Source organism: Vanacampus margaritifer, chromosome 2 (assembly GCF_051991255.1).
Source record: "Vanacampus margaritifer isolate UIUO_Vmar chromosome 2, RoL_Vmar_1.0, whole genome shotgun sequence".
NCBI lineage: Eukaryota > Metazoa > Chordata > Actinopteri > Syngnathiformes > Syngnathidae > Vanacampus > Vanacampus margaritifer.
Window position 1 is genome coordinate 41,360,323 of NC_135433.1, and position 23,403 is coordinate 41,383,725.

At 40.3% G+C, this 23,403-nt stretch overlaps 2 protein-coding genes across 5 annotated transcripts in view; both read right to left on the reverse strand.

Annotated features, from left to right (window-relative positions):
* The window catches only part of ankrd12 (ankyrin repeat domain 12), a 45,521-nt gene extending 33,514 nt beyond the window's left edge, over window positions 1-12,007 (reverse strand). For 2 of the 4 annotated variants that reach the window (XM_077558940.1, XM_077558938.1), the window contains exon 1: window positions 11,786-12,007. The gene's annotated coding sequence lies outside the window, so the exon portion shown is untranslated. The remainder of the gene's footprint in view (window positions 1-11,785) is intronic. The other 2 variants (XM_077558939.1, XM_077558942.1) reach the window with 2 other exon arrangements.
* A 2,049-nt stretch (window positions 12,008-14,056) lies between these two features.
* Window positions 14,057-23,087, reverse strand: ndufv2 (NADH:ubiquinone oxidoreductase core subunit V2). The gene is made up of 8 exons (XM_077558944.1): window positions 22,925-23,087; window positions 22,632-22,685; window positions 19,437-19,499; window positions 17,095-17,211; window positions 16,839-17,007; window positions 16,068-16,177; window positions 14,304-14,380; window positions 14,057-14,226 (listed from the first exon to the last, which is right to left on the reverse strand). Exons 1-8 carry the CDS (start codon window positions 22,964-22,966, stop codon window positions 14,133-14,135), a joined length of 726 nt encoding a protein of 241 aa, XP_077415070.1. The 5' UTR covers window positions 22,967-23,087; the 3' UTR covers window positions 14,057-14,132.
* Window positions 23,088-23,403: the final 316 nt, after the last annotated feature.

Below are 23,403 nucleotides of genomic sequence, written 5' to 3' on the forward strand. Positions count from 1 at the left end.
TGTGAAAGTGAAAGTAAACTGTTGTGCGAGTCCTGGCGTCTCCTTGCACGCAGGAAAGCGTTACAAAAAGAAAAACTGTATTTGAAACATCCACATAATTGTAAGTAGTACCACAGTTGCACACATTTGTAAATAGTTTGCGAAATTGTTTTGTCAAATTGTTACACTGTTGAATGGAAATAAACGTATTTTGCAATCAAAAAACACTTTTTCATTGTTGGTGAAAGCGTTTTACCGAAGTAAAGCACTATTTAGGTGTTTGTGGCATCATTCATGGACAAAAAGAAGTGTACAATTCACTAGAGTGCATGAAAAAACATCGTTTCACAAAAAGCTCTTTTTCTCCGTTTTTTGTTTCAAAAGAGAGAATTTCGGTGAAAGTAACCATTTTCTATTGTTGATTACTGAAGAACGGAATAAGGTAGAAACAAACTTTTTTTTTCTGATGAAAGATGAGAGTCCAATCTTTCATTTGGTCGGATGTGTGTTTCCATAGTCCAAACACAACATTTTCTGTGGACCTTGAAAGATCACTCAAAATGCTTAAATCGGCTGGCACTGGCGACAACCCGTTTTTGAAAACGTCTGGCAGTCAAAGAGTTAAGTTTTGAAGACATACTATTGCCCCTAAAAGATTCTTGAACTTTTTGTTAGCTTTGTAAAACAAAGATGTCTATTGACTCAGATTTTAAAAAACAAAACAAAAAAAACCCTGTAATATTTCACGAACCCTAAGCATTGTTCAATAAACATATGCTTAAAAAAAAAGAAAGAAAAAAGAAAAAGCTGGAGTTTGTATTTTTTGATGCCAATATTTCCCTTTTAGTGAAAATGAATATTGGCTCCAAATATCGGTTATCAGCATCATTGACTACTAATTAGATCACCAAATGATTCCCGCGTGCAACCACTGCTGCTGCTCACCGCTGTCTCAGGGGATGGGTCAAATGCGGAGAACGAATTTCGCCCCACTAAGGTGGGTGTGACAATCAGTGGTACTTTAACTTAATAATCGGTATCGGCCCTGAAAAAAACACATCGTCTAATTTTATCTACCATTCCAGAATAGCTGACAGTGCAAAATGGCTGCATCAAACCAAAACGTCCAGCTTCTTCAATTTCAGACATGGGCTTTTGAGACTTTTTCCTGCGTATTGTTGTTACATGCTTGTCAACCCAATTTTGTTTGTCAGTGAGACCGATGTTGGGGAAATTTTTTTCTCTTTCCAGGAGGTATGACTGTGCGAAATGGTCAACTTCCTGTTTCATTTCAGGTATGGGTTCTTGAGACTCTTTCGTGAATACTGTTATGTTAGATATGTCCAACACATTTCATGTAAATTGGTCAAATGAGTGTTGAGATATAATTTTTCATTCGTCATAAAAACACTAATAAGCAATGATTCTATTGCATGGTTCTTGGGCCTTCAGGCGTCTGTCCGCTGTCGACTATCAAAACCCAGACAGAGTGAAACCAGAGCATATGGCCTGGGTTCCAAAAGTCTTTTGGCCTGCTGAGTTCCTGGGAAGAGGGAGGGGAAAGATGGTGTCGTTCCAGATGACAAAAGGCATAACTGCCGAAGAACGTTGACAGTTCATGGTGTCGATTTGTCACTTCATTGTGATTTGATGACGTTGACCGTGGTGCTGAAGTAAATAAATCTTTCTTTCACGAGAACATACTGCATCAACTATCTAATTCTAAACAAATGAACACAAATCCGAAGAAAGGAACATTAAGGTCAGCGGAGCCTGACAACAAAAACCTTCACCGACAAGCCAAGTGTAGCAAAAGAAACTGAATCCAGCTGGATGATGAGAGAGAGATGAAAAATAAAACTTGAGCACTTAACTCGACTTCTGTGATGCAGCTTCACATTCACATTCACAAATTAAATCCTAATTGAGGGAAGTGCGGAATAAAGAACTAGTTTAGTCTTGAAATGAATAACAGAAATGTCACTTCCATGCAAAACGCTAGTACACTATTGTCGCTCTCAAATACTTCCAAACTGTAGACATGATTCCCTTCCCGCTTCACGTTTATGCCATCCTATTTTTACAGAAGGCCCACTGTAAATTGTGTTTACTACAGCTGCTTCCTGCTTCCATGTAATCAATCAACATCGTTATTATAACATTTGTAAGTGTATTAATTCATTATTTAAAATTGGGAATCAAATGTTGGGGATGAAAATCTGAGATTATATCAAAAGTAGGGGTGTGCCCCCAAAAATCGATTCTTATAAGAATCGCGATTCTCATTTAGTACGATTCAGAATCGATTTTAAATGTCCCAAAATCGATTTTATTTCAATTATTTTATACTGTCTTGCCTTTGCTCGTGTGTGCCTTTATTGGGAGCGCTGTTCATGTTGTACTCGATTTGGCCACTTAGGGCCAGTGTGGTTCCACGCGTTCTGATACACTGTTAAGTTGTAGCCACATTAGAGAGTAGAAGGAAAAAGTCACCATCAAGTTATTCCAATAAAAGTTGTTTTTTTTGCAGCGTGGAGCCGTTCTTTTGAGTGATAAAATTGCCGTGAGTAGCTCGCTAATAAATTGAAGCAAAAATCATTGTCAATCAACTCATTTTGAAGCAAAAATCGATTCTGAATCGAATCGCAGGTCCAAAAATCGGAATCGGATCGTGAGACATTCAAAGACTCCCACCCCTAATCAAAAGCCATATCACTCAGCCCTATTGTATATGGTGTTTTGTGTTTAGTGCTGTTCACATTCACTTCAGTAGATAGTACACTACTATTAGATATTTAATTATATACTTTTGGTGGATATTTGATGTTAATGTGTTGATAGTGTCCCCGTTGTTGCTGTAAAACCATAATTGTCCCCAAAGCCTGACTACTAAAAGATGCTGCATGCCGATATTCTATTTGCACATACTGTATAAAGGGTAATGTGTATAGATGTTTACTGAAAATATTGTCAACCACTACGGACTCCGAAAATGCTGGCCATTACAGCAAAGGAAGCTAAAGAAGGTGAGTGCAGCCACTGTGAATGGAGCTTAATGATCAGATATGCAAGCGGTGGTCAAGAACAATAAGGCCTTTGCTGGCGATTATGGGTTAAAAAGAAGAAGGGGTGGGGTAGCGGGGGGCCTGGCGGATAGTAGGGTATTAGGGTAAAGGTTAGGACCGAGGCGTGGGACATGTCCTTGTTCTTAAAGCGAGGCGAGCTCACATGACCGGGGAAACATTTGCAGTCCGCACAAAATAACTAGGGCTGGATTTACACGGCTCAATTGTGATTTAATAATGCCTATATCCTATGTTTATGTACATGTCTGCCATTTTTACATTTACTAGAGATCTGCATGTAAACAATTACAGCATATTAGTGTTAACAATGAAAGGGCCTATTTGCCCTGAGCGGCCTACATATTACTGAAAAAGGGCTTTGTAATTCAATTCACTGATCCATCTAACATACTTGATTGAGACTCATGTGGTTCTCCTCGTCGAGTTTGTCAAAATAAGAGCCCCTGCTTTATGCCCGAAATGGCTAAAGGCCAAGGCCCTTGACATTTTTCTGGTGATTCTGCTCATGATAGACATGTCAACCCAATTTCATACCAACCCCAGTGAAACTGGCAGAGGGGGCAAATTTTTTCAAACTTTTTCTTTTTTCTATCTTCACACTCTAGCCCAGTGGTCCTCAACCCTGATCCTCAGGGACCGGTATCCAGCCTGTTTTCCATGCCTCCCACAGCCAACACAGGTGGAGATCGTTATCAGCCTTCTCCAGAGATTGCTGATTAGCTGATGATATGAATCACCTGTGTTGGCTGTGGGAGGCATGGAAAACAGGCTGGATACCGGTCCCTGAGGACCAGGGTTGGGGACCTCTGCTCTAGCCCTCCAAGAATCCAATTCATCTATCAGAAGAGTCTTTCTCGCAACCAGTCACTTGAAATGTGAATATTGCATGTCATGTATGGAGTCAAAATGGCCAACTTTGCATGGGTCCTTGAGACTTTTTTGTGCAACCTGTTTTGTTAGACATGCCCACCCAATTTTGCGTCCTTAGAAGAACTGGTGTCAGTTTTTTTTTATACCTTCAACAGAGTGCAGCTGAGTGTAAAACGGCTGCTTCAAAGCAAAATCGCCAACTTCCTGTTAAATTTCAGCTATGGTACTAGAGACTATTTTGTGCTTCCCGTTATGACAAGTCTAGTCAATGTCAAGTCACCCAATTTCATGTCCTTCAGTGAAGACGTTGTCGAGCATTAATTTATTTTCTAATATTCCAGGCAGGGGTGCAACTCAGTACAAAATGGGTGCTTCTAATCAAAATGTACAAACCCCGCTAAAGTTTCAGGCATGGCTCCTACATAGTTTTAAAATGTGTCATGTTCTACTAGACATGTCCAGCCAATTTAATATTGACCGGAGAAACTAGTATCAGGGGCCAATTTTTTCCCAGAGTTGTGTGTGACTGAATGCGAAAGCGCTGCTACAAACCAAAATGCTTGCTGTTTAATTTTGGGCACGAGTCTTTGAAACGTTTTTGTGTGTACTGTTATAAAAGGCATGTCCCGCCAACTTGTGTTGATCTCATGTTGTGGAACCCTGAAAGTGTAATGGCCCTTCAAAACTAGGGATGCACGATAATATCGGTGGCCGATAATTATTGGCAATTATCGACCAATTTGACGTCAAACAGATAAACCAGATGATAAAGAAATCCGCCGCTAATAATAGACATGCCATGTTGGTCCATCTGTTGTGGTTGTGGCTCAAGTTGTGTCCAACTCCTCAACCCCTCCCCTGGCCTATTTTAGTGTCGCATATTTGTGACGTCATAGAGAAAATACTAATCAATAAATGTGTACATGTACACTGTAAGATTTGTATGAAAATGTACTTCAGGTTTATAAATTGTTGTCCACCGTATTTAACAAACAAACAAATCAAATTTTAGGCTTAATGTTCCATTAATATAACATTCTTCCATGCTTAAAGTGTGAACCCTAACTCTAATTAAGACATTTTGTTGAATATTTCAAACAAAAATAGATCCGGCTGCATATTAAATCGATACGAGAATCGTGCGCTGAAATATCTCGATATATTGCAGAATCAATTTTTTTTAACACCCCTATAACTTACCAGTATGGTGTAAATGAGTAAGAAAAATAGCTGAATGTAGAAGAATGTGTGCAGATAGGAACTGCCAGGTGAGCTATGAATCTCCTGTTAGGTTTCTTTCCACAAGCTATCATAAATGTGAAAAACGTTTACGTGATCTCACAACATAAATGTGTTGTCTTCATATTTTCCATTCAAACCATCTTAATTTGTAGTAGCAAATCAAAACATGACAATTACCGGACACTATTCAAACAAAGTAGTGACGATCTACAAGAATAACACAATACCTGATAATAATGTAATAACGTAATGGCAAATGTAAATGAATGGATGCATGCATTTTTTCCCTCCTTTACGATTAAATCAATTTCCTTCTGTAGACCCTTACGTAATTATCCCTTGGTCAATGGGCTATTCTCCAACTTAAGAGGCTTACGGTCTGGCGGCTATATTATCCTCGTATGGCATCCAGGTTATACTGTACACACATACAAGACGAAGACTTGAGCAAGTTATTCATCTGACATTCCAGCGCGCATGGATGAACACAGATCCTTTAGGCTGCCAATTAATGTGCGAATGTAGCAATTGGGCTAATAATTATTTCAGTTTACTGAATTAAACCATTAATGTCAAACAGCCGACAATAATAAGCCCGCTAACAACTTAAAGTAGACCTAAGACGGTTGGTCAGCTGCCATGCATGCACTGCAAGATAGTATTAGTTTGCTACACTTGCACTGTATGAACAACGTAGATCGATTAATGTAACCGTAAAACGATAAAGATGTGCTCCAAAAAAATGTATGCAGGAATATATTGTTGAGGGCCTGTTTACAATACGTGTCGATACGGAGGTGTCAGAATCGATATTGCACATTCCTGCGTTTCCGTTGTATTCATTCAGCAGCGGCGCCGGCCTCAAAGGTGGAGATTAAATGAGAAAATTAATAAAAGAGAGAGATAAAATAAAACACCAGACTTCAGTGACCTCCTGTCTACTGCAGTTCACTTCGTCTACCCCGTTTGGACCCCACCTTTTTGGCGACTTGCGGCGGGCGCAGACGCCGCGGAGATGACCCCGTACACCGGCCGCAAGACCGAGCAGGAACGGATAGCAAAATATTGCCGGTGTTGTGCCAAAGTAGTTACCCCCGGAAAAAAAACACCGGCAACATCGCTAAACAGCCGCACGGCAGTGAGACTGACTCCGATAATGACGAGGGGGAATCTGGCTGCCATGTTTGATGGAGAAATTGCTCAGCTGTTCAATTCGGATACAGAAGATGAGGACTTTGATGGATTTGTGGATGGAAACTGATCAAAAAATAACCTGAGTACATTGTGAACTTGTTGAATAAAGTAGAACCGAACTCACTGTTTTGCTCCTGTTGTGTGGGTTACATTAAATGCCCCCCCGTGTTCGTCGGTATTCCGGCCTATGTGAACCAATTACTTCGTTAACGCTGGACATACAATAGTTAGTTTATTATTTTTGAATGGTATTTTTCCCTAACCTCGCCAGCCAGATTGATCATTGTAAATCACTCGAGGGAGTCCTTCACATTATAAATCTGGTAACTAGGCAGACCCGGTCGGGAAAGGCAGGACTTTCTGTACAATAATTCGAGCTGATTGGACGATGCGACATCTTTGTGCATTTTTTTTGAACAATTAAGGCAACGCATTAAAATCTCCTCGTCCGTCTCGTCTTGGGGAGCACGAACATCTTTACCAGATAAAAATGCACGAAACACCTCTCACTGTTCAAATTTAACAAGGAAACGGTGAGTAATTCTGCGAGAACATAATTAATTGCAGCATCCATTCGTCTTTTAGGTTTGTTTGTTAATTTTTCCTCTAGCTAGTTGTGACGGTGTTATGTGTATAATGAGTGTGAAATTATAAATTATATTAATACAAATTTGCCATTAACCATGTTTAAGGAAAAATAATATATTGGGATATATAAAGGTCTTTCTTTAAAAACATCTGTCATTTATGGGTGGGGAATTTTATTTACTAGTGGTATCGGTATTTGGTATCAGTAGCGGTGACTACTCAAGAGTTGCGTATCGGTCGGGGAAAAAAGTGGTGTCAAACTTCCCTAATCCTGGCCATGCGCCATGACGTTCATTTATTCTGTGAATTCAACAGACTCGCTTTCATTTTTTACAGGCAACATATAATAATTCCATCTTTCAATAATAAGAATAATAGTTCCAATAAGAATATGACTATTATCATATTAAAGCATTCATTCATCATCAGTCACTCAGGCTGGAGGTGGCGAGCAAATAAGGTAGAGGTGGCTGCCTCTGAATTTTGTACACAGGAAAATTATTTGTTATGGCTGTTGTTATTTATTTCCATTCTTGTGTGATAGTTCATGTAAGAAAGTCAGCCACAACAAGTGTGTTTTATTTAGGGATGTACGATAATATCGGTGGCCGATAATTATCGGCCAATTTGACGTCAAACAGATAATAAAGCAAGCTGCCGATAATTATCGGCAATTATCAACCAATTTGACGTCATACAGATAAACCAGATAATAAAGAAATCCGCCGATAATAATAGACATCCCACGTTGGTCCATCTATTGTGGTTCAAGTTGTGCCCAACTCCTCAACCCTTCCCCTCTCCTATGGTGGTGTTGCATGCTTGTGACGTCATAATGCGCACGACCTTGTGTTCATAGAAGATGCATCATGGCGACATGGCAGTCGCCAGTGTGGGCTTTCTTTTCTGTGTTGCATTTTTAAAACGTGACTTTTTTGTTTTGGCTCAAAATGAGCTACACATTGTATTTGAAGCAGAGATATCAATAAAATGCTGCTTCATGGTTCTTTACACAATGTTTCAATGTATTTGTAAAGGTTAGGAATTGAAAGTATATTTGTATTCAAGTTCATTTTGCAAACAATTATCGGCTCACTCTCCTTGTTGTTTTTTCCCCGTACTGATTGCGAAACAGGATCTGGCAAGTGTTTTATTCTGAAAAAAGTAACCGGAAGTTTTTATTCTGAAACTGCGTCAGTTTTCCTGTCCCACTCAATGTGTTCTGTGCTACTTTACCATTTGCCGGATGTGTCATCCGGCATAAACAGAAAATAGGTATATCCGTCCGGCAGGCTCCGGCACGTCGGAGCTGAGCCGCAGTCGATCCGCACCACATACGCAGCCTGTGTCATTTGAAAAAGCTGATAGAATGGAAACGGCACGGCTCCGCCGCTGGAGCGGAGCGGGTCTGCAACGCAAACGCATGCGGTGTAATCGTAAGAGGGAAACGAAAACGAAATGGCCATTAAAAGTGAGCGCAGAATCAGCATTTCCGGATTTGAGTCCAAACGGGTCTTATTGTCAAGTGTACGGTATTGTCAGAGAGGAATGTTTGGGTCACCCAAGTGACTCTGTGTGTGTGACGTGTTGTACCGTTGTAGAATGAATAATGCCAAATGCCAAGCTAGCAATTGACTCTTTAATAAGAACAAAAAGTGTTCGTAACCATGTCAAACCACAATGCTAACAAGTGCGTAGATTACAGTGTCATTTTTCCCTTCCCTCCCTTCTGCCCTCCAACGTCCTCACTGTAGCACTCAATGTTTTTTTTTTTTGTACTGTATATAATTGAGAATCTTTCCTTCATTGGATAATTTATGGCTTGCAGATTTTTGTCACTCTCTCTCTTTTTTTTTTTAACTGTTATTAAATCTGTTCCCGTTTACACAGAAAAAAAAAAACATGTTTCTGTTTTGCATTTTGTTCCCCCTGCTGCACCCAATGTGAACCGGGCCGTGACTTTAAAACGAAAGTAGCTACCAACATGCCATGCTTTTTTTTTGTGGTTCGCACTGCTACCTACACCCATTGTAATTTCAAATTTGATGAGTTATTTTGCTATTGTTGATCAGAAAAATTCAACACATTTGGGGAGAGTAACGACGCATAAAACGACGCTGCAGTGAACCCTCCCGATTCACCAGTCAATTTTGCTTAAGAACCCAACATCAATTTGATTATTGTTTTTTTTCCATCAATCTGTACATATTTTTTTAGCTTATGTTTTAAACACCCCGCTCCTTCAAAGGTGTCAACCGGCCGCTTTGACAGTGAACAGCAGCGTCATGGGGGATCTTAGCAGCGGTCTAACGGGCAGGTGAGGGGCCTCTTGGGGTTTAAAAGGCAGAGAAAGCAAGGGCATAAATGTCTCAGAACGACACCGAGAAAGGTTCATTATTAGTAATGGTGGATATGTGCATTTAAAAAACATTAACATATTAACAAGTCAAAATCAAAAACCTCATAAAGCGGCTGCCAAGCAACAAAATACATGCCAGATCCTTGCATTTCCAGTGCAGTTTTTATTCTGAATCAAATACTGTCATCTGTTACACTTGTAGTGAGAAGAGTTTGAAATTGTGTTCAAATGTTTTGGTATCATAGCTTGCAGCAAATTTATGAACTATGAATATAGGCCGTTCAAAACAAAAACATTATTCAAATTGTCAAGTGGTCACTGTCTATATGAGATTAATTTTTTCGGTATATGGGGAAAAAAAAGCACTTGTTTATTATATTCTTTTGATTATTTAGAACGTTGTAGGGATGATTTTAGTGGCATTATGGCGTTTGATAGGAACTGATAGCACATTTAAATGCTTTCATTGGTCCCAAGTTGGCACAGTGACTTCAGTAAAATATTTGTGGCTTGGGAAACAATTCCAACACATCAATCAATATGTCAATAAATATCTAAGAATTTCCCTTACTCTGAACTATGGGGGGAAAAAAGGGAAAAAAGGGAAAAAAAGGGAAAAAAATAATTGCCCAACACTATGTAGTCTCTTTTTAGGCACTAAAACGCATAATTTTGACTTCTTCTTTTTTTAAAGATATATTTCAAGCGCTAAGTGTTTATGCACTTAACAGACTACATAGTGCTGACTGCTGGGCGCTTAATTTTGTGACTCGTTTTAAAAAAGAGATATTTTTTAGCACATGGCTCAATTATTTATCGACATATTGATGTATTGGAAATGTTTCCCAGCATATGTGCTTCTAAGCCACAAATATTTTACCGAGGTTACTATGCCAACTGCGCATGAGAAAAGACCGTTCATTTTACTTTGTTGAAATGTTGAATATGTTACATTTAGGTTGACATACATTTATGCTTTGACAAAAAGGGACATAATGCCAAAAGGAAGAGCTTATTTTCATTACATAGCTAATATATATATATATATATGGGGTGTTAGAAAAAATCGATTCGGCAATATATCGCGATATTATAGCGCGCAATTCTCGAATCGATTCAATATACGGCCGAATCGATTTAAAAAAAACAATTTTTTAATGGGAATATTCAACAAAACGTCTTAATTAGGGTTAGGATTTACACATTAAACATAGAAGAATGTTATATTAATGGAACATTAAGCCTTAATATTTTATTTAAGTGCTGTTCAAACATGAAACAGATTGCAACCTGAATTTTCAGATGAATAAATACATTTTCATACAAATCTTACAGTGTACATGCACAAGTTTACTGATTATTATTTTCTAAATTTGAGTTTTAAACAAATCGCAATAATCAATTTATAGATTCGTATCGGGATTAATCGGTATCGAATCGTGACCTGTGAATCGAATTGCCATGTACTAGGCAATTCACACCCATTTGTGGATGTTGATGCAGGGGGAAAACACGGTGTCAAAGCTTATTTGGTATCTAGAGAAATAAAGCAAATCCCAGAAGGGAAAAAACACAAAACAATTTGTTTTGATTGTCATTTGCAGTTTCTTTCTTTCTTTTTTTAATAAGCAAAGCAGAACAAATCCAGATTGCCATGCTGCCTAGCCCTACTTTCAACCTTGATGGTTTGTGCAATTTTATTGCCTCTAAAGTGACAGTTAGGAGTGCAGGCAGACGTTTTGTGTGAGTGGCAGCCATGTAAAACAGGCAGGCGGCTTTTGTATCAGGAGGCAACACCCCCCCCCTCCCCAAACATGTCACGGCCAGGCTGGACTGACTGCCTGGGATGATCCTGGCTATTCAAGACCACACTCCTGTTGTCCGATTTGTGTATTTATAAATTATTTAAAACGATATTCATTGGCAATTTTGTCAATAGGTCGGCACCCACCCTAAAAACAAGTGCAGGGTTGTGTTCCTGAGCCTTAAAATGTCCACTGAGTTGGCATGGTGTGATGTAATAACACTCGAAATACAACTAGCATGTTGCTAAAAGGTCGAATATGTTTTTGTGTGTGTGTTAAACATGAAGGCAAAACAAGCCCAGCTCACCGAGACAAAAGCCCCACCACCACCGCAGACCCTCACCAGTGTATCGCCCCACCACCCCTCCCTCCTCTCGTCCCTAGCTAGGAAGCTAAGTGTGCTAGCTCCACGACTTCAACCCAGCCGGGGGACATTTCACCCTTAAACGTCAGTATACTTAACCAGATATCCGGCTCGCTAATTACGGTAGGTGCTAATGAATAAAAATGACCATACGTGGCACTCCTACGTAAGACGACATGAAAAGACGTTCCCCGCACGTACGTTACGTCAGTTTAGCGCTCAACACGGGGCTAACAGCAACTAGCACGATTCCGCCTCACCGTCCGTGGGATAAACAACAAGCAGCGCACCGCCTTACCTTTTACGTTGGCCGCCGTCGACTCATCCGTGGCAGTCTCGACGCGAAACCGTTATTCGTTTGCTCTTACCCCCCCACCCCAACCCGCCCCCGCTTCCAAAAAGGGGGAAAAAGCTCGGACGTTAACCGTAGCCTACGGCAGTGTGACGTTCATCACCGCCTTTTGAAAACATCGCAGCCAGTTTGTTCGTCCTCCTCCTCTCCAGCCGAGAAAAGACCAGCATAAACATGCCAGCGGGCCGTCTGATTGGCCTGTGGGACACACGTGACCCGGCATGGGCCCTCTGATTGGTCCGCAAGAGCCCATGTGACCCAGCTTCAGCTTTACACTGAGCTTAAAAGGTTCACCAGCCGGACTCGGAGTAGGCTGGGCCCCCGTTCTCTGTGGTGTTGATAGTCCAGTATGGCACAGTACGTGCAAAGGCTTTTTAACCGCGTTTACTCGGCGTAAAACGTTGGGCTGGTAAGAACAATCGCCGTACTGTTGCGTTCTGCTAGCTTAAAGGGCGCAAATGTGAATTTTTGTAGGGGGAGGGGTGAGAAAGGAAGCGCATTGACGTCAGTGTTACAATGGAGAACCTTCTGATATATATATATATATTTTTTTTATTACCTGTCTTTTAAATTCTCCCTCGCATGTTTTACTTAACGCCATCTTGCTTCCGTCAAAGACCGTCAAGGCCATTTTTTTGAGTGGAATCTGTTGCGCAGTGACATTTGCATCAGCCGCATGCGCAGAACTTCGTATTTATGGCAGTTTGCGCATGCGCGTACGCCCCGATCATGACATGTTGCAGAGCAGGCTTTGGAAATGGCCGAGAGAGGCGTGCGGGGGGGAAGGGCTCCACTCCCGGGCGAGACACGAGAGCGCCACCCGGGCCAATGATGTAAGTGACAGCGGCGCGTGACAAAAGGCGGTTTTGCACAATGGCTCGCTTTGATTCTTGTTTGGATTTGTTAAATGTAGGTGGCTTTGAAGCTGTTGTTTCCATTCCTTGAGAGAGGCAAACATAGGTACACTTTATAATTATTACAGGTTACAATAAATAATGGCAAATAACTTGAGTCAAGAACAAAGGCAGTGACTCAGAAAGAAACATGGGACAGGAATGCAGAAATGAAGTTTTAAGCGAAGGATGCAAAATAAAAAGCAGGTCTGAAAGAAGGAATGAAGACATGGGAAAAACGGGTATTGTGCAAGGAAGAAAAAGCAGGTCTTGAGGTGGAAGACGAAATGATTGATGTGAGGTTGCATGGTAACAAAGGTTTATGAGGGAAAGAGAGCAGCAAAGACAAGATAACAAGCCATGATGGAAGGTCGGAAGAAAAGTAGGTACCAACGAATAAAGGATAGAAGGATGTGAAAATAAAAAGCTACCATGAGGATGAATGATGGATTCACTATTTGTGACCATAACGTTATATATACTAGTTACACCTCACTATTTTCCGGGTTAATTTATTTTATTTTTTTCTTCCAAGTCAACCATGAATATTAGCTTGCATTAAATCATTGTTCTCTAAAATCACCATTTCCTCATTGTGTGCGTGTGTTCAGAAATACGCTCCAAGCACACTGCTTCACTCAGACCCCTGGAAAACATAGAACGTTGATCAAGTCTGCCGTTTAGTTATTCACAGTGCGCCAAAATAGGGAGTACCAGAGCCCAGTGCGTCAGGCGGTAGTAAACATTTGAAGCATGAGCTGCTGCTGATAGGCTGCGTTCAGAAATTATGAGTGAAGTGCACTCTTTCTCCCGCCGCACATGAATGAAGCATTATGTTAAATAAATGCTGCGTTATGTTTTTCTTTTTATCTTAAAATGGCTTAACTTAACCAGAATAATGTATCCCATAGTGGCAAAGGTAAAATCCTGGCGGGTTAATGAACCTTTTTCTTTGTCTCCATCTTCATCAAACTTACAATGATTTACTGTGCCAGTATTTAGTCTTTATTTTGCGTAAAAAAAAAAAGTCACGTGTAACATGTTTTAAAGAGTGTTAACTGGAAACCGTGGGGGGGGGGGGGGGGGGGGCTTTGTAATTGCTTAATAGAGGCGTAAAAAAAAAGTCACCCTCTACTTGGCGTCATCGTAGGCTATCATGGAACATATGACCCGTGAAAAGTGAGGGAACACTGTACCTACTTTTAGCCAACCCTTTATATTGTAGTATGCTAGTGTGCAATACTTATTTTATATTTGTTGATTTTTGTTTTGCTGATTTTAAAATGGCTTCACAATGCAGCATACTGAAATAAAACTGCACAGGTACAGTCATTTAATTTATTTACATATGTTCCTATCAAACAAGACTATCAGGTAACTTTTGGACGACAGAGAGGCGACTACAGGTCCGGCCTTACGCCAAAACCGGGCCCTTTAGGAGGTTCTGTTAATGAAGTCAGTCCGCCGGCAGGCTCGCAGGAGAAACGGCCACTTCTACAAAAAGAAATCCAAGAAATAAATGGTCAGTTAGTCCGTGTAAATAGATCAAATAAAAAGACTTAGGGTTGTACCTGGGCCCTGGTAGAGGGACTCTGCCTGCTTGTAGCTCGTCAATAATATGCTCCATGTCCTGTGGTGTAAGGTCCTCCTTGGAAACAAAAAAAAAAAACACAGTTGTGGAGCAGACCTTCACCAAGGATCAACTGCTATAAATCACGTGTTAGCAGTAACCTTGTCAGCAAGATACATTATCGCGGTATTTGTGAGTTCACAAACTCCAGAGAATACATCTTAAACCGCTCCCGTTGATACGTTTGCAGCCAATCTTTTTTCCGATCGGACCAATCAGGCGTTGTTTAGACAGGACGAAACCAATAAGCGCCGTTGGCGGGGGTAAACAAACAAAACAAACAAACCTAACAGACGAATGGATGCTGCAATTAATTATGTTCTCGCATAATTACTCACCGTTTCCTTGTTGAATTTGAACGAGAGGAGTTTCATGTATTTTTATCTGGTAAAGATGTTCATGCTTCCCCTCCATCCTTAAAACGCGATTTTCATCCATTGCCTGCCCTTGATTGGTCATAACGAAATGTGCAAAGATGCCGCATCGTCCAATCAGCTCGAAGTATTGTACAGCAAGCCCCGCCTTTCCCGAACAGGTCTGCCTAGTGAAGTACCAGATTGATAATGGGAAGAACTCCCTCGAGTGAATCACAATTATCAATCTGGCTGGTGAAGTTATGTTAGCAGACCACTAACTAATTTGTAGCGAAAGCTGTGAATGGATGAAGGCTTTTATTCCAGGGTGGACTGTTCCAGTAAGGTCAAATTAATTAACCATGAATTGACCTGTAACTATTGGATGCATGGCATTTATTTATTAATAGACCTGTGATGTACATTGGGAGATTAAACACGTACCACTCAAGTGTTCAATTTTAGTGAAATAAAGCCCGGTTCACATGGCAGGATAATTAGCCAGATTTTTGCCCCAAATCTCCCGTCCTGGCAATATATGGATGCTCCAATATCCAAAAGGTGCATGTTGGCAGTTATGTGCAGCCAATCGGAGAGTGAGGTGATGAGGCGGCATGGTGGGATATTCAAAATTAACTGTCTCCGTTCTTCCCCAATGACTTTTTCTTTTCTTTTATGCAAAGCAAGAAATTATGTTATTGAACACGTTTGCCTAACTTTCATGCCATTGTGTTGCTCCCAAGTCAAAATATTTAAGATACTATGGTTAGGTAGGTGCTCGGAAATTATTATTTTTACCTTGCTTGTGTTTGTGAGGACAAGTGCAATACAAAATGGATGGATAGAAGTTTAAACTCAAGCGGATTAATTTGACCTGGTACATAACAAGGTTACCTCAATTTATGAGTGACCTGACTAAGTTTTTTTGATATGGAAGCAGTTGCACAGCCAATTCTTTGCCTGGAGTTGCTACATTTCATCATCAAATCTATGTATAGTATGTCTGTGTATTATACTGCCCCCTGGTGGCCAAGGTGCGCACATCAGATGGTTCAGCACAATGCCCATTGAATTATCATGCACAAAGTGTTCAACGCTTGACATTAATCTTGTAAATTCTTTGAATAAAACAAAAAAACTTTTTCTAAAGTGTTTTTTTGTTTTGTTTTTGAGTGCTGAAACAGATGAATAGCATTTTCATTCATTTCAATTTGCGATACACGTGTTCAGGTGGAAGTGTTGCCACGGAACATATTTAACTTGTAAATCAAGGCACTGCTGTATTAGAACTGGGGCTGCTATATGAGGTAATGCTAATAAATGGACCATTTCTAAATAGATGTGGCACTCACGTAATAGTTGTCATTGATCTGCACCATGGGCGCGTTGACACAGGCGCCGAGGCATTCCACTTCGATTAGCGTGAACATCTTGTCCGCCGTCGTCTCGCCGACCTTGATGCCTGTGTTCACAACACACATTTAGTTAATTAAGGACAATGCATGCGAGAGTAAACCTTCTTCCCGGTGATTCAAGTATGATCTTCTTACATATGTTTTTGTAGAATATATAAATCACAAAAAAATGTTTCATTAGCTTGCCTCAAACTTTGGCGAGGCCGCGTGTATGTGTCTGGGTGTGAGCTGTGGCCGACAGCAGCTCCCGTGTAAGTGTACTCAGTGTTTTGAGTTTTACTGTTCTCCCTGCAATAAATAAACATCTGAAAAGTATCAGCGGCTGTGGCTGTCTTTTTCAACATGCAAGGACATGTTTACGCAATATATATGTTCCACAACAAAAATAAAAAATACATGCTCTAAATGGTGCTACAGCAGTTGAAATGCAATACAACGGGGTAACATAACATTTAGAATCATGGCTAATAGGAAAGTAGTAGTTGATATTTTTACAGGTTGTCTAACAGCAAGTTGGACGTCAGCGTACTCGCACTACGGGTACGTTTTTTTCTAAATCATCCCCAAGTAATCAAGCATTTTGGTATCATACATTGGGGTATATTTATGTTTTAAATGATTAATGTATGCATGTTTTATCCTAAAATAGACACAAACATTTCCCCTCGTTTACGTGCTCTTCATGGCAAAAGGCGCATCTTCCCTCACCCAGCTTGTTCTTGATGGTCTCCAGGATGCTGTCCGAGTTGCACAGCATACACGGCGTGGTGGTGCAGATCTGGATGAAGTGCTTGCCCACAGGCTGGCGCAGGAACATGGTATAGAAGGTGGCCACCTCGTACACCCTCATGGGAGGGATCTCCAGCACCTCAGCCACCTGAGGGACAACAATGCTGTTTAAACGGGTTTCTGTTTTTAATCATTTATTTTTTACCACTTTCTCATGACCGTCGGCAAAACTCGCCTTGTTCATGACGCTGACTGGGAGCCATCCGTGTTGTCTCTGGGCCAAATCCAACACGGGGATGGTAGCTGCCTGCTTGTGGCCAACCGGGTACATTGAAATGATTGCTTCGATTCTCTATGAACAAAACATGTCCGATGATAACAACGCAAATCAAGCAAGAAAGACACCAACAAATTCAGCTGTTGTTAATAATTACAGTAACTGCTAGCATAACCCTAACCCATTTACTATTCCGTTATATAACTTCTATGAATGGCAGCAAGTGCATACACAGGTTCATTGGACTTTCTGCCATCTAGTGGATGAGCATTTTATTGGCAGACCTGATGAGCTCTCATGCCACATTGTGCCACGGCAAGGTGGTTGTAAATCGCTGCTGCATTGATACCCTTGCCTTCAAGTCCCGGATTGTGGAGTTTTCTGAGACGGGTAAATTCCACAGCGATCCATTTGGTATATATATATTTCACACTTCAAACGTGAAGTAGACTTCAGCAAGCATCCGTAAGTTGTATACTGATCGTCATCGGTCACGCGCGTGGCTCATCTAACGGGCTACAGTGAAGGAGCATGTATATTTGCATGCTGTATTTAATAATAAATACAATAAAAGTAATTTATTCAGAGTACTGTGCTCGTGACTGAATATATCATTTGGAGATGTATAAGTTGAAAAGCGAGTGAAACGGCCGTTTTACCGCTTTCCACCACACACCCGAGCGTACGGCACTTCTCTCAATTTCACCACCGAAATAAACAAAATGCTTCAACTAGTGTTGTCACGATACCAACATTTTGACTTTGATACTATACCTGCATAAAATACTTTGATACCGGTACTGAAACGGTACCTCGGCAAAAATCTAAAACACCAGCAAAAGCAGCAAAATTAAAACTAACAAAAGAAGAATTATTTTCATTTTTCATTCATTCAAAATGTAGGATATATGCATGTTAATTTATGTACATACAGGTATACATTTATGTATATACTGTGTTTTCACATTGCATGCCATATTCTTGTATTTGATGTCATCCGTTTTTTATATTGGCAATACAGTGGCACTCCAATGACTCAATGTATTAGTTGCTTGTGTGTGCGTGCATGTGGCGTCTCTGCTCTTCTTCATTCCGCTACCAACTAGTTGAATGCGTACTACAAACTGTGAACAAAATAATTCACACTCGACCTATATTGTGTCAAGTGTCAAAAATGTGTCACAACCTGTCGCTTTGTCAGTCGTCTGAGCTTTTTCTATGCATAATTATAATTTCCTACTTTGTGCCTGTTCATTGAACGCACCTTGAGTCCACTGCAGGAGTGATTGTTGCTTTTTCTTCTGCTTCGCGGCGAAAAACATTTGCTCTTGTCACAAAACGTTTCTAAAACCAAAAATCGAAAACCACACGCATGTTCTTCATTGCTGTCGCGTGGCTTCCACTCAATGCATGCACTCTTAAAAAAAATTAAGTACTTTGGCACAACACCTTACACCACAGTAACTTTCAAAAAAGGCTTACAGACAGGCTTTGTCATGCCGGTTGGCTTGTCGTGGCTGTCGGCCATGAAATCACAAAAGGTTACATATGTCACTTAATTAGCGCGTCATGTTTCTCAACAAGGAGCGGACGGCCAGTGAGTGCTTCAGTGTTCAGTGCGTGAAGCCATCTTCCTGCGCCCTCTCGCACACAAGCTGAAAGAGGCGTGACGCTTACTTAAGGCGTTTTGCACATATCGGTAGAAAGGCGGCCATGCTTGTATGTGTTTTTGTTTTTTTTAATACCAATACAAAAAAAAATATAAGATAATAATATAAGATAAATATAAGATATCGAGCTGTTTTTGGCGCCAAAACATCGAGGTACGTTACTGGTACCGGTATCCCATGTAACACTAATTTCAACATATAACTCACAATTGCCACCATTAAAGTGACTGTAGTTGTTCTGAGCTGCACTTTCAGACAAACTTCAAGCCACCAGCAAGAGTGATGCACCCGTCACCAGCGGAGCATAGAAGCAGGTAATGGTAAGCACATCATGGGGGAATATGCCCCTTAGTCATTATTATAACTAAATCATTACTCTGCATTTGCGCTGGACCTTAATTTTGCTGTAATTTTTTAATCCTTTGCGAATTTTGACGGAGGAATGTCAGAGACTTTATAAAGACACCTGAGAACTGTTTTAACATTTTTTTTTGTAATTGTGGAAAAAATGAACAGTACTTCTCTTTTAAAGTCAATACAAACTTGATATTTCTGTAGTTGTTTTGGTTAAATCTGCAACGCATGACTACTAGGTAACAGGAATTCATTATACATTTTGGAAGTGGTTACCTTTTTGTTCTCCTCTGTGAACTCGAACGGCGTGTCAGCATTGTTGTCTGGCGTGTCTCTGTGCTGCAAAGACAACAGAGGAGAGAAGACGTCACGGTGCATCCGTTAACATGTGGAAAAGGACACCACAACCTCCAGAATGAAACACAATCAGGTTCATGACGCTGGTTTTCTGCATAACTATTGCCAACAGGAAATAATGTAAAATAATTCCTTGTTTCCATAACAGCTTTATTAATTGCACAGACAATGTTTTAAGGAATACCCCAACAGCCAAAACTGTCATACAGGTGTAATAAAACAATCTAAAGTAAAACTATTAGCCCTGTGAAGGTGACAGCAAGGAACTTGATGTAGTTTTCAGAGTTATACTGTCAACTAATAGTACAGTGATACCTCGGCTGACGAACGCTTCAGCTCACGAACTTTTCGCCTCACGAACATTAAATTCGCGAGCATATAGTCTCAGCTGACAAACTAGTTTTCGGCGGACGAACCAAATCACGCGACACGAGAAATCACGAGAAGCTGACGCACGCTCACGGCGTCCCAGTTCGTCACCCCCTTTCTTTGAGTGCGGACGTGGTTTGTGTTCGGTAGACATTTTGGAGTGTACTTTTGCTATCATGGGACCGAAAAAGACCCCACCACAGGCTAGTGGTAAGCCTAAGAAGACATTAAAGAAAATTACGGTCGAGCAGAAGAAGGAGATAATCGAAAAACACGAACGAGGTGTGCGTTTGTGTGACTTAGCGTCCCAGTACCAGTACGCTAAGTCGAGGAGGAGGAGGAGATGGCTGCAGCATCAAGTGAGAGCATCAAGACCATGTTGACTAAGTGGAGTGATGTGCAGGCTTTTATCGAACAGTACCATTCAGAAAAGACTGTGGCTATGAAAATCATCAACATGATGAATGATAATGTGATGCCTCAGTTTCGTAAGACCTTACAACTCAGAAAGCAACAGGTGTCAATTAAGAGGTTTTTAGTCAGCACAAAGGATAAAGAGTCTCCTAAGAAGCAAAGAAGAGAAGCCACACCGGAGGTTGAGTTACCTACAGTACTTATGGAAGGTGACTCTCCTTCCAAACAGTAACTCCCTCCCTCCCTCCTCGCACTCCATTCCATCAAGCCATCAACTACTGTACCATCACAAAGGCAAATAAAACGACTTTATTATACAGTACAGTGTATTTCTTTAATTACAATACAATAGCACATGTATTATACATAAAATAAGGTATATTTTGTGTAGTTTTAAGGCTTATTTAGTTGAAAATTATGTTTTATGGGGACCTGGGAACGGATTATTCTCATTTTAATGGTTTTCTATGGGAAATAAATGTTTGGAAGACAAACTTTTCGCCTCACACACACTTCCTGGGAACCAATTAAGTTCGTGAGCTGAGGTATCACTGTACTTAAAAGGAATCCCGGCTGTCATGACAAGTTTTCTTTATATTATTTATTTGGTTGTTATTAACATAACTATGAGATTCATTTTTCAAGTCATTTCCAGTTTAATAAATTTTGTAGAAAATTTATTTGGATGTACGCTGCCATTGTTACTTACGTTGCAACGCATTTAGTGCGTAGCGACGTAGAATGGCGGCCGGCTCTCTGCCGAGCATTGTGAAACCGCGATAAAGAAAGCAAGTTAAAGACTCGTAGCGTAGAGTTTTGATCGTCCCTTTAGTAACAACCAAATAAATAATATAAAGCAAACTTGTCATTACAGTCTGGGAACCTTTTCATAGTATATTTCTGTTAAAATTAATGCATGTGTGTAAATGGTGTTTAAAATCCATGAGAAAAATAGCTCTGCCCATCTCCCAAATAAAATGTATTAAGTATTAATATGTAAGAATTGTGGAAAGACTAGGTAACAGAAAATTTTTTTTTACATTTATAGTATATATTTTTTCCAGACAAGTTGAACTGACAAACTGTTCAACAAACATGTTGTACAGGCGTTCCTGTCAAGGGACAGTGAAACCATGGCATGTTTCCATTGTGCCGCTCCACCGTTTCCATATCGCAGGCCTACGAGCTCCCAGGAGCCACTAGTGGAAACTTGCAACCTTTTGGGGGTTTGCTCAGCGATAACAATCATTCACTCCACCAACAGAATATCAAGAGACGCCATCAGTGGACATGGAAAGGATTCATGCCACAAATGTGTCTGCCTTTTTTCTTTACGTTTGCCTGTGGGAGTATGACCAAAAGTCAGTCAATAGCGCCCTCTGTGAAGTTGGAGGATTAAAATAAGCCCGCCATCAGTTTCACTGGCATTAAATTGGGTGGGCATGCCTATCAAGGACTCATGCCAGAAATTCAGCAGAAAAGCATTTTGATTTGAAGCAGGAATTTTGCAGACAGTTGTGTGCATTCAAAAATTAGAAGAAGAAAAAAAAAAGATCCCCGACACCAGTGGGTGGACATGACTATTTCGACAGGATGTACAAAAATACGTCTCAAGGACCCATGACAGAAATTAGGCAAGAAGTTGCCCATTTTGGTTTTGAAGCCGACATTTCGCACTCAGTTGTACCCCCTGGTAAATTAGAAAAAAAATAGCCCCATATGTCAGTTTCGCCGATCAAAATGTAATTGGGTAGACAATTTTCTATCATGACTGCGCGTAATGTGTCCGTGGCCAACGATAAGCTATTTTAAATTATTGAAACTTTTGTTACTATTTTTGATGAACACATAGGGCCTTACTATACATTTTTATTTTAATGTTGGTCATGATAGTGGGACTTGGATAATTAAGTATTTTTTTAGGTGCTATATGGTGAAAAAAAAAGAAAGTTTGAGAACCAATGGCCTACGTAATCTATTGTGGATGAGGCATGACATCAAGTTTGATGATAAATTCTGAGGAACCACCCTTGTCATTTCTGTCACTAATTAACTATTTAATTTAAATAGTTTTAAAACTTGTAGTACAGTTAAGAATGTTGCTATGTTGATTAAAACATAATCTGCACCGTTATTTACGGTTTTACGATGGCAAAGGCTTGATTACAGAAACAAGCTGAGTTTGCATGACCTTTATTGGAAATTTGGGAAAAACGTGGAACTTAGTCAACGGAGTGCATCCAAGGGATTCATCAGAGAAGTTATTTACAAACGATTAATTGCGAGTGTTTTGAATACTACATCCAGCTACTGTAGAGGACTTGAACTCACCACGAAGATGCCACCAGCTCCTGTGCGAGCAGCAGATCGATGAAGACCCCTCACCTGGGAAGCAGAGAATGAACAGCTAAGTCCTTGTTTCTTTCTAAAATTGTGTTATAACAGTGAAGGTTCAGATTATTCAAAACTAGTCCTTTTAAAACAAGCTAGCACGCTAACGTTAGCTCTTAGGTAAGCGGCCTCCACCGCTTTGCCCTTGTGAGGAGTCATGCTAAATTTCATAACAAACAATACTAAAATAGCTACAAATGCACGTAAAAGGGCAAATTGATACTTATTCGTACCGTCTGCGACACCGCAAATCGAGCAAGAGAGGACAAAAACATCCCGAGGGTTGACGTTGGGTCCCGGTTGAGTCAACAAACTGACGGGAGGACCGCAGCTAGTCTTGTGCGAGTCGACGCTTGATTAGAAATGTCTGAGCTGAGGGCTTTCTGCGCAGGCGCAGAGATAACGAATCGATCATCGAGTGAGATCTCAACCTTGGAGACTTATTTAAATTGCAACCACGGTGTACAACTGTACACCATTATTTGAAAAAAAAAGAAGAAGTATTAATAAACACAATTTACATGTACACGTGTGTTCACTGCTATCTCATTATGCTGCTTGTAATATATAATTAAAAAATATATGTATTTTTTTCAACATATGGTAACTTAAATAAAATGCATACTTATACTTCATTGATAATTATAATACAATATTGAAAGATGATTTTACAAATTTAAAATGTAGTTATTTTCTATATTATTTTACCATG